The sequence below is a fragment of the Oncorhynchus nerka genome, linkage group LG8 (genome assembly GCF_034236695.1).
Source record: "Oncorhynchus nerka isolate Pitt River linkage group LG8, Oner_Uvic_2.0, whole genome shotgun sequence".
Classification (NCBI taxonomy): Eukaryota; Metazoa; Chordata; class Actinopteri; order Salmoniformes; family Salmonidae; genus Oncorhynchus; species Oncorhynchus nerka.
The window spans coordinates 55,850,973-55,867,399 of NC_088403.1; the positions used below are offsets into that span (position 1 = coordinate 55,850,973).

Below are 16,427 nucleotides of genomic sequence, written 5' to 3' on the forward strand. Positions count from 1 at the left end.
TGTTTAGAATTATTTGTTCTTTCTTTTTAGGCCTTATCAATAATTAATTTAATCTTGCTTATTGACAATGTTCGGCATGTCCTCGCTCAGCCATAATGATATTTACAGTAGGCCTAGCCCCTATATTAGTGTGAATGATATTGAAGCCATACAATTCTTTTAGAACAATGTGGACTGCAAATGGGCTCAAGTTAACATATAAAGTCTACATTTTTATTTAGTTCCTGTAAGCTATTTAACAAACTATAACGGACTAACATTGGAATTAGAGTTGATTCCAAGGCAATACATAAAATACCGTAAATACACAATCTGAAGCAACCACCTATATTTTGCCATGGAGTACGTTTTGATTGGCCGGTGAGGAGACAAACCTCGGCACACCCACAACTTGTTCATACTTAAAAACACAGCCCTTTCACTGCATCACAGTGCCAGCTGTGCCACCAGAGACTCTGGGTTCTAGCTGTGCCACCAGAGACTCTGGGTTCGCGCCCAGACTCTGTCGAAGCCGGCCGCGACCAGGAGGTCCGTGGGGCAACACACAATTGGCTTAGCGTCGTCCTGTTTAGGGAGGGTTTGGCCGGTAGGGATATCCGTGTCTCATCGCGCACTAGCGACTCCTGTGGCGGGCCGGGCGCAGTGCACGCTAGCCAGGTCGCCAGGTGCACGGTGTTTCCTCCGACACATTGCTGTGGCTGGCTTCCGGGTTGGATGCCCAGAAATAGCCAAATATTTCTGACACACCCCTGAATCTTTAGTGTTTCCTCCTGTGCCTAAATGTGCCATTGTATTAGGTTTGTTAAAATAGAGCCATATGTCGTAACGTTGTATCATTAATGTGACGACTGCTGTTTATCGAATAATTAACTTAGTTTGTAATTACATGATTCAATCAATCAGGTGATCATTAACTCAGTAACCTGGGGCACCATGGGAAACGTTTGTTAAATGAGTTTCCATTTCCCAAATTAACTCAAAGACTATCAGAATATAGATTTTTACAGCAGTCGCTAATCAATTAATTTCCTTTACAGTCTCATCCTGAACGTCACATAATTCGTAACACAAACCCGGCTCTCACTAAATCATTCCGTACCACACCAATTGAGTTGATTATTTATTTATTAGCAAGCTAAATGATAATATACACAAACACACAGTCTAGGCTATTGATTAGAACTTAGTACAATGAAACAGGTCCCTAGCGGGCCAACACAATAGGACACGTGTTACACAAGATGGGGATTTAGAAAGAGAGGGAGAGCGCATGAAAGAAAAGCACACTTGGATACATTTGTAAACTATGCTTAGTTTAGCTCTAACACCTTGCCCCGAACTGCCACTCTAATGGGTCAGCATTATAATGATGTAATTACTTGTTGAAGGTCTCCATTGGGTATCTCTTCGTGGACCCGAGTTCCTCTTAGGAGGTTTAGCCGACAACCTTCTCGGGTGGCGGCACCTTCTTCGTTACCGGGTGTAAGTCTCTGATTGTCCACACGATGTCAGTGTCCTTTCTCTTAGTGGTCTGTTCCCTCGCACTCGTTTTGTGAGACTGGACTTCTGAGGAGGCTAATCAGCCGTGTCGACGCTCCCAGCTTGGGTAGGAGGGACGTGTAGACAACTGATGATTTGAAGAGAATAACTGGCTGGTTCTTCTTGAATTCCCCTTTTTTAGATACAGTAATCAACCGTAGCCTTGATTGTTTAGAGGTTCCTTTGCCCTCTTCCTCGCGTTGCGTTTGTGGGGTTGCGACTTATCTTAGATCACGCTGCAGCTGTGGTCCGTTTTAGTCTGATCTGTAAATGAACTCATGTTTTATACCCCAGGGTAGAAAGGGGCGTTTCCGTCTTTATGACTATTATACTTTCTCTGGAATGTATCTAGTTACGAGGCATTGTCTTTGATCTGGACATTTTCTGCACAACGCTCAGTATGTAAACATCATGTACATATTATGAAAACTCTTCAAGTTACACTGTTTTCGTTATAATGTCCTCATTTAACTTTTAATAACATAGCAGAAACAACATTCATTTTCATAGTCCATCTATCGTTGTTACCACCATTTCGGCTGATGAAATATATTGTCCCAAAGTCCATTTATTACATGTTAGCGTTCTGAGGTAGATTATCCATAGGCCCACCATACATTCCAACCCACCACATTGAGATGAACATTGAGAGGGGTCATAACCCCCCTGTGATCCATGGTAACCTGACCCGAACAGGCCAGTCATGACACATAATATATTATCAGTGTAAAACTACGATGTTGGATTGTTAAAATAGAGCCCATGGGGCCCCCCGAGTGGCACAGCGGTCTAAGGCAATGCATCGCAGTGCTTGAGTTCATCATTACAGACCTGGGTTCGATCCCAGGCCGTGTCACAACTGGTTGTAACCATAGGGTGGCGCACAATTGGCCCAGCTACGTTAGGGGAGGGTTTGGTCGGGGGGGCTTTTCTTGGCTCTAGCGAGCTGGGCGCCTGCAGGCTGACTTCAGTCATCAGTTGAATGGTGTTTCCTCCGATACATTGGTGCAGCTGGCTTCCAGGTTAAGTGGGCGGGTGTTAAGGAACTCGGTTTGGCGGGTCATGTTTCGGAGGACTCATGACTCGACTTTCGCCTCTTCCGAGCCTGCTGGGGAGTTGCATCAATGAGACAAGATCGAAATTGGGGTGAATAAAAGGGGGTAAAATAATACAATACAATAAAATACAGCCCATATCTTAGCTGTCTAAAACTACGATGTTGGTTTGTTCTTTTGTATTATAAGTGTGACCTCACTGATCTAAGAGTAAAAGGGAAGAGTGCGTGTGTGTGTGGTTTAAGACTTGTCTTGCATGTAAGTTTCTCAATTATGCAGGAAAAGTGCTGAATCCCCTTTTGCAATGATGCATTTAATTGGATTATAATTACTTAATGCATTTAATAGTTTAATATGAGTGTTGAGGAAATATTTCTTCATTCCCACTTTCCTTTGAAGCCAGTACCAGTGTAAATTAGGACTGACCCCAAATAGTTGACTGGTCGATTGTTTGGTCGACCGAGATTGTTTTAGTTGAGCAGTAACAAATATATGTACAGTATTTGCGCCCATCTCAGTGAACTCATCCATGATGGAGGCCTCGACTAAAAGCCCATTTATGCTTGATCCGAAAATGTGGTCGTCGCCTCCAAAGGCCACATCGAGCTCTGTACCGCATCGTCATGCGCCTCCCAAATGTTGTGACAATGCAGAGGGCTCTGTATAGCTCCTCATTGACATCCTGTATAAACACAAACTCACTTCCTTGACAACAGCGCTGCACTTCTCTGGGAAGAGCAAGAAGTATGAATGCCCTGCCGTATCATCATAAATACTGCATGGCCAATGCAGACTTTGGATTGACCATGCGCCCAGATGCACAATGCACATCCCTCTCCAGAATGCGCTCTCTCCCGCCAATTTGTGCATATTTATTGTTACATAACTTCATTGTGTGAATTGTTTGCGTTGGATTGTTAGTGTATATCAATTCCCCATTACATACCGTGCATTCGGAAAGTATTCAAACCCCTTGACTTTTTCCACATTATGTTACATTACAGCATTATTCTAAATAATCTACACACGATGTCCCATAATGCCAAAGCAAAAACAGTTTTTTATAAATAAATAAAAATCATATTTGCATGAGAATTCAGACCCTTTACTCAGTACTTTGTTGAAGAACCTTTGGCAGCGATTACAGCTTTGATATGACGCTACAAGCTTGGCACACCTGTATTTGGGGAGTTTTCTCCCATTCTTCTCTGCAGATCCTCTCAAGCTATGTCAGGATGGGTGGGGAGTTGTGCTGCACAGCTATTTTTAGGTCTCTCCGATCGGGCTCAAGTCCGGGCTCTGGCTGGGCCACTCAAGGACATTTAAAGATTTGTCCTGAAGCCACTCCTGTGTTGTCTTGGCTGTGTGCTTAGGGTCATTGTCCTTTTGGAAGGTGAACCTTCTCCCCAGTTTGAGAACTTGCTCCAGAGCGTTCAGGATCTCACCAAGGATCTCTCTGTACTTTGCTCCGTTCATCATTCCCTCGATCCTGACTACTCACAGTCCCTGCCGCTGATACCCTTCCCCAGATCTGTGCCTCGACATAATCCTGGCTGAGCTCCAAGGACAATTCCTTCCACCTCATTGATTGTTTTTTGTGCTGACGTGCACTGTCAATATATAGACAGATGTGTTCCTTCCCAAATCATATCCAGTCAATTGAATATACCCCAGGACTCCAATCAAGTTGTAGAAACATCTCAAGGATGATCAATGGAAGTAGGATGCACCTGAGCTAAATTTCGAGACTCATAGCAGAGGGTCTGAATTCTTATGTAAATAAGGGATTTCTGCTTTTTATTTTTTAATACATTTGCAAACATTTCTAAAAACTATTTTTTGCTTTGTCATTATGGGTATTGTGTGTAGATTTGAGGATTTTTGTTTATTTAATACATTTTAGAATAAGGCTTTAACATAACAAAATGTGGAAAAAGTCAAGGGGTCTGAATACTTTCCGAATGCACTGTACAGTATAGTACATTTACATTCTATTCTACAATGTTTGCTACTTTGGTTACGGTCATTTATTTGAATGCATTCAATGTTATTATTCCAGTCTTCCTGTTCACTTTTGGACACGTTGTTTGCAGAGTCACAACCTATGCTACACTTGTGAGAAACAAGTTTAGGTTTATTTAATTCCATTTAGGAGTTTTGTCATTGTCATTTAGTCATTGTCATTTGTTTGGAGCGCTCCTGTCAATGTTGATTAAGGATACTCATGCATAGAAGTAGGCCTATAGGCTACCTGGGGATCTGATAGTATTTCTGATTGTCTGACCACCACTAATGACCTGTGGAGCTTCTCAAAGTAAGGGTTTCTTCACCTCAAACATCAAGCAAACAGTCTGTTTTACATCCATTGAGAATAACAATAGTTCCTCAATGTATTTTAACAATCTTTCCAGCTCTCTCCCTTTCCATAACCACTCCACGTAAAAGGGAATAATGTCATGCTCTGATCCAGTGGAAACGTCATAAACTAAAACTCATTTTGGGTGCTGGTACTGTTTATATTTAGGTGCAGGATCTCCACAATACTTTTGAGCTAAAATTCTATAAGAGGAACAGGAGCTCAAGCAGTTGAAAATGTGAGGTGCAGGTACTCAGCTCCGGTAAGCTCCTGCCCAAGTCGAGCACTGCTTCTTATCCATTGTGCAAATAGCCTACAGCTGTGTCTGTCATGAGCTCACTGGCACTGGAAACTCTGAGGGCCCAGAATATTTTATACAATGTTGCAAGTTCACTAGGCAAGCTTCGGGCCAGACCCAAGTTAAAAGTTGATACAATGTTTGAAGTTTTTTGCAGACAGGCCATGTGTAGCCAATATGATTAATAGGATATTTATTTTTATCAGCATATTTTCTACCTGCAGGCTGCAATGTTTTTATTTGTTGGCTTTATGTAGGCTATTTGTCATAGTTGGCAATGGCAATAGAAGTAACTTTTTAGGTTTGTATCATTTTCATTTAGATTTGGATAGAATGTTGATTAACCAAATGACAATGATTTTGTGATATGAGATATTATAAATAAAATTAAACTGTTTTGCGAAAATGTGCATATGAAAACCGTAACTGGCATGTAGATCGGTAGATTGGCATTCATTATGAGAAAGGTTGCCTTCTCCTCGTGTAGCCTGTTTACCGGCAACTTCAGGAGAGGAATGACAGAATCTGGAAAGCCAGCAGGAGCGGGAGGAGAATAGTTTGGTTTTCTTCTGGTTATCTAGATCTCTGGCACCCTCTTGAGGTATTTGTCTTATTTCATCGAACCGTAAGCTTAAACCATATAGTTGATTTTATTCAAACACGTAGTGTTTTTTACCAATCAATTTGTCGAAAGAACAGACGACTTTCGGTTGACAAAGATGTATTTATTTTTTTTTTTTAAATTGTCGGGGATTGTCCTTGTGTATATATGATTCAGGTTTCACTTCTCTTTTCTTACTGTCACTTTCCTGATAGCTGCTTTATTGAGGAATGTTTTTACTTCACTATGACTGATATGTGGTTGCTGTTCCTACCTTAACTTGAATTCTCTAACTGTAAGGGGCGAAGGCTGGATCGTGGTTAGACCGTTGGGCCAGTAACCGGAAGGCTGGATCGAGTCCCCGAGCTGACAAGGTCAAAATCTGTCATTCTGCTCCTGAGCAAGGCAGTTAACCCACTGTTCCCCAGGCACCGATGACGTGGATGTTGATTAAGGCAGCCCCCCACACCTCTCTGATTCAGAGGGGTTGGGTTAAATGCAGAAGACCCATTTCAGTTGAATACATTCAGTTGGACAACTGACCTTTCCTCTTGAGTCGCTCTGGCAAAGATCATCTGTTACATGTCTAAAATGTAAAGGAGGTTAAAAATGTCTCTTTCTTTCCTTTCTCTCTCCCAGTCCTCCTGGCCCAGCCTATGGAGAATGATTGTATGGAAGGGATAACTCTGAAGATCACAGACTTTGGCCTGGCACGGGAGTGGCACAAGACCACCAAGATGAGCACAGCGGGCACCTACGCCTGGATGGCACCGGAGGTCATCAAGTCCTCAACCTTTTCCAAGGGCAGTGACGTCTGGAGGTAAGATTGTGTGTGTGTGGTAGAGCAGTGCAGAAGCAATATCCAGCAGTAAATAGCTACATACCTCTACCGTTACAAAATGGTGTGTATGATGACGAGAGATGAGATCTTCCCTGCTACAATAAGGGTTACATTACAATACAGATAAATGACGAGTATATTTAAGGGCCATTACTGTTGTGTGTGTAGGAACCTATCCTCCACCTTCACTGACCGTGATGGAATAGAGGGATATGTTGCAGGAGGGTGCAGCCACGTGATGGCAGCAGTGATAGAATAGAAGGATATGTTGCAGTAGGGACACAGCCATGTGATAGAATAGAAGGATATGTTGCAGGAGGGTGCAGCCACGTGATAGCGGCAGTGATAGAATAGAGGGATATGTTGCAGGAGGGACACAGCCATGTGATAGCGGCAGTGATAGAATAGAAGGATATGTTGCAGGAGGGTGCAGCCACGTGATAGCAGCAGTGATAGAATAGAAGGATATGTTGCAGGAGGGACACAGCCATATGATAGCAGTAGCAGCAGCACTTCATAGCCTGCTTTGTGAGACGTCTCGTGCACACTGTCCTATTGGCCACAAGTACGGAGAGAGCGAGAGAGGAGGGTGGAAGGCCACGCTGCAGACCTGACCGCAGCCCTTTTATCTGTGAAGGGTGTGTCTGTGTGTGTGGCCAAGCACAGGATGTACATTCAAAATAGCACATCAACACACACAAATATCTCTCTCACACTCTCCTTGTTCATGTCACTATTCCCAAACAAGCTTCTTCCATTTTACCTTCATAACAGATACTTTGCATATCTTAATGAGAGGGTTGTGGAACCTGCTATGAAAATTAAGGGGTAATCTTGACCCCCCCTATTCTTTATCATCCATCTCCCTGGCTGCATCCCAATTGGCTCCCTATTCCACACAGGGCTCTGGTCCAAAGTAGTGCACTATTTAGGGAATATAGGGTGCCATTTGGGACGCTTCCTGTTACTACTTCATCATAAAGCTGTAGATCTCAGATGATGAGGTAAAAACAGAGGAGTGGAGTGGCACAGTCTCTGTTGGATGGTGTTATTAAAGGACTATATTAAAACGCTGAAGGCTACACGCCCCACTTGCAAGCTGCCTACAGGCCTTTTAGGAGTTTGTGTGTTGATTGAATGGATGTAATTGACAGTGTGGGAGATTCAAGCACTTTGCCACTCTGAGGATTGGTAACGTCCCGTGTGTGTGTGTGTGTGTGTCAGTGGGGCAAAAAAGTGTTTAGTCAGCCACCAATTGTGCAAGTTCTCCCACTTAAAAAGATGAGAGGCCTGTAATTTTCATCATAGTTACACTTCAACTATGACAGACAAAATGAGGAAAAGAAATCCAGAAAATCACATTGTAGGATTTTTAATGAATTTATTTGCAAATTATGGTGGAAAATAAGTATTTGGTCAATAACAAAAGTTTATCTCAATATTTTGTTATATACCCTTTGTTGGCAATGACAAGAGGTCAAACGTTTTCTGTAAGTCTTCACAAGGTTTTCACACACTTGCTGGTATTTTGGCCCATTCCTCCATGCAGATCTCCTCTAGAGCAGTGATGTTTTGGGGCTGTTGCTGGGCAACACAGACTTTCAACTCCCTCCAAAGATTTTCTATGGGGTTGAGATCTGGAGACTGGCTAGGCCACTCTAGGACCTTGAAATGCTTCTTACAAAGCCACTCCTTCGTTGCCCGGGCGGTGTGTTTGGGATCATTGTCACGCTGAAAGACCCAGCCACGTTTCATCTTCAATGCCCTTGCTGATGGAAAGAGGTTTTCACGCAAAATCTCATGATACATGGCCCCATTCATTATTTCCTTTACACGGATCAGTCATCCTGTTCCCTTTGCAGAAAAACAGCCCCAAAGCATGATGTTTCCACCCCCATGCTTCACAGTAGGTATGGTGTTATTTGGATGCAACTCAGCATTCTTTGTCCTCCAAACACGATGAGTTGAGTTTTTACCAAAAAGTTATATTTTGGTTTCATCTGACCATATGACATTCTCCCAATCTTCTTCTGGATCATCCAAATGCTCTCTAGCAAACTTCAGACGGGCCTGGACATGTACTGGCTTAAGCAGGGGGACACGTCTGGCACTGCAGGATTTGAGTCCCTGGCGGCGTAGTGTGTTACTGATGGTAGGCTTTGTTACTTTGGTCCCAGGTCTCTGCAGGTCATTCACTAGGTCCCCTCGTGTGGTTCTGGGATTTTTGCTCACCGTTCTTGTGATCATTTTGACCCCCCGGGGTGAGATCTTGCGTGGAGCCCCAGATCGAGGGAGATTATCAGTGGTCTTGTATGTCTTCCATTTCCTAATAATTGCTCCCACAGTTGATTTCTTCAAACCAAGCTGCTTACCTATTGCAGATTCAGTCTTCCCAGCCAGGTGCAGGTCTACAATTTTGTTTCTGGTGTCCTTTGACAGCTCTTTGGTCTTGGCCATAGTGGAGTTTGGAGTGTGACTGTTTGAGGTTGTGGACAGGTGTCTTTTATACTGATAACAAGTTCAAACAGGTGCCATTAATACAGGTAACGAGTGGAGGACAGAGGAGCCTCTTAAAGAAGAAGTTACAGGTCTGTGAGAGCCAGAAATCTTGCTTGTTTGTAGGTGACCAAATACTTATTTTCTACCATAATTTGCAAATAAATTCATAAAAAATCCTACAATGTGATTTTCTGGATTTTTTTTTTTCCTCATTTTGTCTGTCATAGTTGAAGTGTACCTATGATGAAAATTACAGGCCTCTCATCTTTTTAAGTGGGAGAACTTGCACAATTGGTGGCTGACTAAATACCTTTTTGCCCCACTGTATATATAGAAACAGCTCTATCATATTTTTGTTGTTATTGTAAAAAAGTGTCTTTCTACCCTATTTGTCTTCATGCTTTATAGATTCATAGTGCACTTCCATGAGCGCCATATTTATTACAAATAAATAAATAATAATATATTGCATAGTTACCTTCCCTCTACTTCAGCTGTTGATATTATTTGCATGCTCTGTACAGTGTGTGACGCTCTACATACATAAAACAAACCCCTCCTTGAGGTGCCCCAGCCATTCCACATATTTGTTCCAACACTGGCACATCTGATTCAGCTTGTCAATCAATGGCTTCATGATTAGTTGACTAATTTAATCAGGTGTGCTAATACCGGAGACGACGGAGGAAGGGAGATATCCCACACACTGTTTTTTTTCTGATTCAATGAAAGTCAATGAACTAAGTCAGGGGTTCTCAAACCTCTCCTCGGGGACCCCCGGCCATTCCATGTATTTGAACTATTCCACAGCTAGCACACCTGATTTGAAAATGTGAACTAATAATCAAGCCCTTGAATAGGTGAATCAGTTGAGTTAGTTCAGGGCTACAACAAAATTGTGAACTGTCTGTCTGGTGGTCCCAGATGAGAGGTTTGTAGAATCCAGCTGCTATTGCATTGGTGTCCCACTCACGTTTTTTCAATGGCTAACAGCCTGAAGGAACTTTCTTCATTTATCCATCATCTTTGCTAATACTTGATAAACTGCCCTAACTTTTCATTGAATGCTCCTTGCTCTCCCTCTCTCCTCCCCAGCTATGGTGTTCTATTGTGGGAGTTGCTGACAGGGGAGGTTCCCTACAGAGGGATAGATGGTCTGGCAGTGGCCTATGGGGTGGCCGTTAACAAACTCACCCTCCCCATCCCCTCCACCTGCCCAGAACCCTTTGCCCAGCTCATGGCAGGTAAGAGTCCTGTGTGTGCTCGTGCGCATACTTGTGTGTGATGAATTTGGTGTTACCATAATGCTCTCTTTCTCCATTTCCTCAAACCTGGAGGAGAAATATGAAATGTTCCGTATAATGTTAAATTTGGTCACATCTAGGAAGAACACGCTGATCAGATGGTTATGTTGTGTAATGTATTTTGGCTGCCGTTCATATCTTCTGAAGGATGTTGTTGGTTTGTGGTTGTTGTTGATTTGCTGTGCTGTGCCAGTTGTTGGTGGCGGTTCCGTTTGATAAAAGCACAAAAGTCACTCCCAATTATTGTAATGGTATCAGCCTTGACAATGCCTGGCCAAAATTAATCTAAAATGCTACGAAATAGTTGGAGAGTTGTTTGTGCTTGAATTGTGTCATGACCTGAATGCAATCAGGCACTTATAGATACAAGTCCCATGATTATACTTTGATAGTGGAGCATCTATCATTTGCATGTTTTTATAATGTATCTTAACTAAGTGTTTCTGCCTTGACAGAGTGCTGGGATCAGGACCCACACCTTAGGCCCAACTTTGCCTCCATCTTGGTTCAGCTAACTGCTCTTGAGAGGCAGGTGGTGGAGGAGATGCCTCAGGACTCCTTTCATTCCCTACAGGAGGACTGGAAACTGGAGATCCAGGACATGTTTGATGAGCTCCGAGCCAAGGAGAAGGTGAGGGAGCCAGCTGTCTTTTCTATTAAAGAGAGGCTGGGAGAGTAGGATTGAATGATGATTATTTTGTGTGTCCGGGGGGTGCGTTTGTGATGGATATGTATGTATGTATGTAGGACAATGAGTGCATGTTTATGCATGTGCACAGAACATTTTGTAATGGTGTAAGTGCGTGTGTGCGCGCGTGTGTGTGTGTGTGTGTGTGTGTGCGCGTGCGCACGTGTGTGTGTGTGTGTGTGTGTGTGTGTGTGTGTGTGTAGTAAAACAATAATAACCAGTAATAACTCCAGGAGCTGCGTTGTCGCGAGGAGGAGCTGAAGCGCGCGGCGGTGGAGCAGAAGTCTCACGAGGAGTTCCTCAGGCAGAGGGAGCAGCAGCTGGCCCAGTGGGAACAGGATGTGTTTGAGAGGGAGCTCAGTCTCCTCATCCTGCACATGAACAACCAGGAGAAGCCCAACGTCAAGAAGAGGAAGGGAACCTTCAAGAAGCACAAGTTGAAGGGCAGTAAGAACGGAGAGAAGATCAGCATGCCTCAAGGTGAGGGGACGGCGATGAAACTCTCTACACACGTTCCAAAAAGGTTCTTCGGCTGTCCCCATAGGATAACCTTTTTTGGTTTCAGGTAGAACCATTTTTGGTTTCAGTTAGAACCCCTTTACCCAAAAGGGTTCTACCTGGAGCCAGAAAGGGTTCTTCAAAGGGTTTTCCAATTGGGACAGCTGAAGAACCCCTTTAAGTTCTAGATAGCTTTTTTTTTTCTTACAGTATGTACTTCAGCATTTTGCATTGAAGATGAAATGTTTGAGGTGACAGTACATAATGTCACCTTTTGATTTTAGTTTTTTTCATAAATATCTGTTTTACCGTTTAGAAATTAAAGCACTTTATAGATCTAGTCCCTCCCATACTGTTAGTGAATTTATCCAAATACTTATGACACCTTGAAATGGGGGGACTAGACAGATATGTATGAAAATACCCTCAAATAAAAGGTCACATTCTGTACTGTCACCTCAAACATGCAATTTTAAATTAAAAAAATCTGGAATATAGAACCAATTTAAAATGCATGTATAATAAAATAGATAAATAAAAATAAATACATAGGCGAATGTATATTGGTCAGATGGTTGAATGGTTGGTTGGTCTGTGAGTCGGGCAGGCACATAGACAGAAAAAGAGTCCGTTGGTCTATAGTACATGTCATTCACCTCAGCTCACCTCACACTCCTTCACTACTGTGTCAACTGAGTGTGCAGAAGAATCATATACCCGTTATCTGCTGTAGACTCACTTTCTCTTGTAGACCACTCCTATTGTCTACTGATAAGAAACTCACCATAGAAACAAACAATGCTGTACACTCATCATGCCTGACACAGAGGCACTCAGTTTCTCATACAGATGCTCTCTCTCTTTCCAAATGCACACAGATTTACTTTGTGTGTGTGTGTGTTTGTGTGTGTGTGTGTGTGGAGGCTGTGGTCAGGCCATTCCCAGCAGCAGGGTAGTGATTTGGTGGTGGGTTGATGAAAGGGACATGGAGCTAACCCAACCATGCCTCTGGGCTTCCTGTCACTCCTGGCTGGCCGCTCGCTCTCTAGCTCTATCTCTCTCTCTCCTCCAACTCTAACTTCTTTCTCCCTTCCAGCTATATCTCGTTCCCAGCTTTCTCTCACTCCCTGTCTCTCTCTCTGTTTCAGCTGTTTCAGCTGTTTCTTCATTTTTCTCCCAGCTCTCCCTTTCCTTCTTGCCTCTCTCTTCTTCTCTCCCAGTACTTCCACAACCAATGTATCTTACTACGACAAGCTAGCCAAGGACAGATATCCTTCAGGCCTCTCATGTTTTTGTTTACTTTGGCCTCACAAATGACCATATTCTCACATTACCATATTCTCATGGCATGAAAAGGAAATTCAGACACCCATGCCACCACATAAAATATAAATGTATTTCTAAGGTAAACAATCTTGTTGAAGACAAGCAAGTTTTTTTGTCTTTGTTTGAACCTGGGTCAAATTCAGTGGGCCACACTGTAGCAAAGCACTTTTTACCTGTAAAATCAATGTGTTCTTATTGGATGAAGCTAAGGTAGTACCTCCCCATTTTACTCTGTTTCAAAACGTTTCCTCCCTACTGAACAGGGCCCAACCTCTTTTAATTTATGATTTATTTTCTGTGTAGTCTGGTCTCACATCTGCTGTATGTCTCTTCCAGACTTTATCCATAAGATCACTGTCCAGGCGTCTCCGGGGCTGGAGAAGAGACGCAACTCTCCCGATCTGGGCACCGGCACCTCTCCCTCTTTCGGCCCACGCTTCCGAGCAATCCAACGTGAGTGTGGTCTTCATCCACCACACACTCTCAGTTCATACAGACACACACCCCTCCACCAAACACACCATCATCCTTTTTTTCACCTCCACACGCTCACCTCACCATGCCCTTACATTCTCTGCCTCTTTCCCTACAGACTTCCTCTCTCCCTCTTACACATCCTTTCGCAACAATAGCTGTTCCAATCCAAATATCCTCTCTTCCTTCCTTTTAACAATGGATCAACAGTGTATTTGCTTTAGCCTTTAGTTCTCTATCTGCAATGTCCTCTTTCTACCAGCTAGGGGAGTCTTTGCTCCATGTGCTACAATGACACAAATCATCTCTGTATTTTTACATGCGTGTGCTGTTACACAATGTCTCTTTTTACTGAATAAGAAACCAGCTAAATTCATTGGTCTGTGTGTTAGTGCTAAGTAGGAGTGGAGGGGCATTTGATTAACAGCACTCTTCTGGAGTTCAGTGCTAAAGACTAATTCCATTATAGTTTCCCCTTAGTGGGAGAATTCTCCCCATAGATAATGTCCTACACCACACCTACAGGAATTTTCTGTGTCCCAACAGATTGGAAGGGGTTTTCCTAAAATGCACATAAAATTGGTCTATCCACAATGGTTGAGTTTAACAGCACAATAAAGATACCAATTTAATTTATATTAAATATTTTATTGGATTAGTGGTTTTCGAAAACATCTGTTTGATTAATTTATGCGTTTTAAAATGTGGGTTGGATTCATGTGTCTATAATCATTTGTAGGCTTAATGGTACTTTTTAGGGCTCAGTGTGCGGTTGCCATTAAAATGTATTTCCTTATTTAGCAAACATCTGTGCTAGCTGTGTCACGGCAGACAATGACTTACTGAACCCAGGGGCCATATGGTTAGAATTTTGTTAGCATTATATTAGCGCTTTAGCGTCTTAGCATCTTTGCACTGTATCAGCCCATAGAGATTGCAGCGACGTCGTGAATTACTAACGTGACAGCAGTTTGCATCTCAGAGTCAGAACCCCCTTTAGGACGGGATGCCTGTTGTGTGACGGCGCTGCGAGAGCTGCCGAGTCATGCAGTCAGTGTTTGTTTAACATTAGCGTAGCTGAGTTAGCATCGCTAGCCCTGAGGGGATGAAAAAGTCTAAGTGTGCAGCACCAGGTGGAATCTCACTTCTATTATTGCCCGCTTTGATTCCCCCATTCTCTGTCACTCCATGCCTCTCCCCTCTATTCCCAAACTTCTCTCTCTCTCTCTTTCCAGTCAGCCCTAGTGAGAACAGCAGGGCGTTTGGTCTGAGCTCCATGTGGCCCCTAGAGGCCCCTCCACACAACAAGCAGGCCAACGGGGACCGGCTGGGGCCCCACTGGAGGCCCCAGAGCCCTAAGAGCCCCAAAGTCCTGCGCCTCAGCCCACAGGAGAGCAGGTAGTAACCCCCTCCCTTACACTGACAACAAGCACATGGCTGAGCTCTGTAATCACCACTTCATTGAGTCAGGATTCCTATTTGACTCTGCCATACCTCCTTGCCCGTCCAATATTTCCTCATCTCCCACCCCTTCTAATGCAACTATCCCTGATGCTCCTCCCTCTTTTTCCCCTGCCCCGCTACAAAGTTTCTCCTAACAGGAAGTCACTGAGTCCGAGGTGCTAAAGGATCACCTGAAACTTGACCCCCAAAAAACCATCTGGGTCAGATGGTTTAGACCCTTTCTTCTTTAAGGTTGCTGTCCCGATCATCTCCAACCTTTTTAACCTGTCTCTCCTTTCTGGGGAGGTTCCCCATTGCTTGGAAGGCAGCCACGGTTCATACCTTATTTAAAGGGGGAGATCAAGCTGATCCTAACTGTTCAAGGCCTATTTCTATTTCCTGTTTATCAAAAATGTTGGAAAAACTTGTTAATAATCAACTGACTGGCTTTCTTGATGTCTATAGTATTCTCTCTGGTATGCAATCTGGTTTCCATTCAGATTATGGTTGTGTCAACTCAACCTTAAAAAGGTCCTCAATGATGTCACCATTGCCCATGACTCTAAGCAATGTTGTGCTGCTATTTTTATTGACTTGGCCAAAGCTTTTTATACGGTAGACATTCTATTCTTGTGGGCCGGCTAAGGAGTATTGGTGTCTCTGGGGTCTTTGGCCTGGTTTGCTAACTACCCCAGAGTGTAGTGTATAAAGTCAGAAAATCTTCAGCCACTGCCTATCACCAATGGAATACCACAAAGCTCAATCTTAGGCCCCACACTCTTCTCAATTTACATCAACATAGCTCAGGCAGTAGGAAACCCTCATCCATTTAAATTCAGATGATAGTCTTATACTCAGCTGGTCCCTTCCTGGATTTTGTGTTAAATGCTCTCCGACAAGCTTTCCTAGTATCCAACAAGCTCTCTCTACCTGTAACCTTTTTCTAAACACCTCCAAAATAAAGGCAATGTGGTTTGGTAAGAAGAATGCCACTCTCCTCACAGGTGTGATTACTACCTCTTAGGGTTTAGAGCTTGAAGTAGTCACCTTTTACAAGTACTTGGGAGTATGGCTAGACGTTGCATTGTCCTTCTCTCCGCACATATCAAAGCTGCAGGCTAAAGTTAAATCTAGACTTGGTTTCCTCTATAGTAAGCGCTCCTCTTTCACCCCAGCTTTAAAACTAACCCTGATTTCAGATTACCATCCTACCCATGCTAGATTACGGAGATGTAATTTATAGATCAGCAGGTAAGGGTGCTCTCAAGCGGCTAGATTGTCTTTACCATTCGGCTATCAGATTTGCCACCAATGCTCCTTATAGGACATATCACATCACTGAACTCTATACTCCTCTGTAAACTGATAATCTCTGTATACCCGTCGCAAGACCCACTGGTTGATGCTTATTTATAAAACTCTTAGACCTCACTCCCTCCTCCCCCTATCTGAGATATCTACTGCAGCCTTCATCCTCCAAATACAACACCCGTTCTGCCAGTCAC

General features: G+C 43.3%; 1 protein-coding gene across 1 annotated transcript in view; it reads left to right on the plus strand.

Moving 5' to 3' along the window:
* The window catches only part of LOC115133628 (mitogen-activated protein kinase kinase kinase 11), a 47,574-nt gene that overhangs the window by 20,366 nt on the left and 10,781 nt on the right, over nt 1-16,427 (plus strand). Inside the window, exons 2-7 of the mRNA XM_029667060.2 lie at nt 6,489-6,669; nt 10,285-10,433; nt 10,949-11,124; nt 11,415-11,661; nt 13,342-13,458; nt 14,715-14,877. Of these exons, the coding sequence (XP_029522920.2) occupies nt 6,489-6,669; nt 10,285-10,433; nt 10,949-11,124; nt 11,415-11,661; nt 13,342-13,458; nt 14,715-14,877 (1,033 nt within the window). The remainder of the gene's footprint in view (nt 1-6,488; nt 6,670-10,284; nt 10,434-10,948; nt 11,125-11,414; nt 11,662-13,341; nt 13,459-14,714; nt 14,878-16,427) is intronic.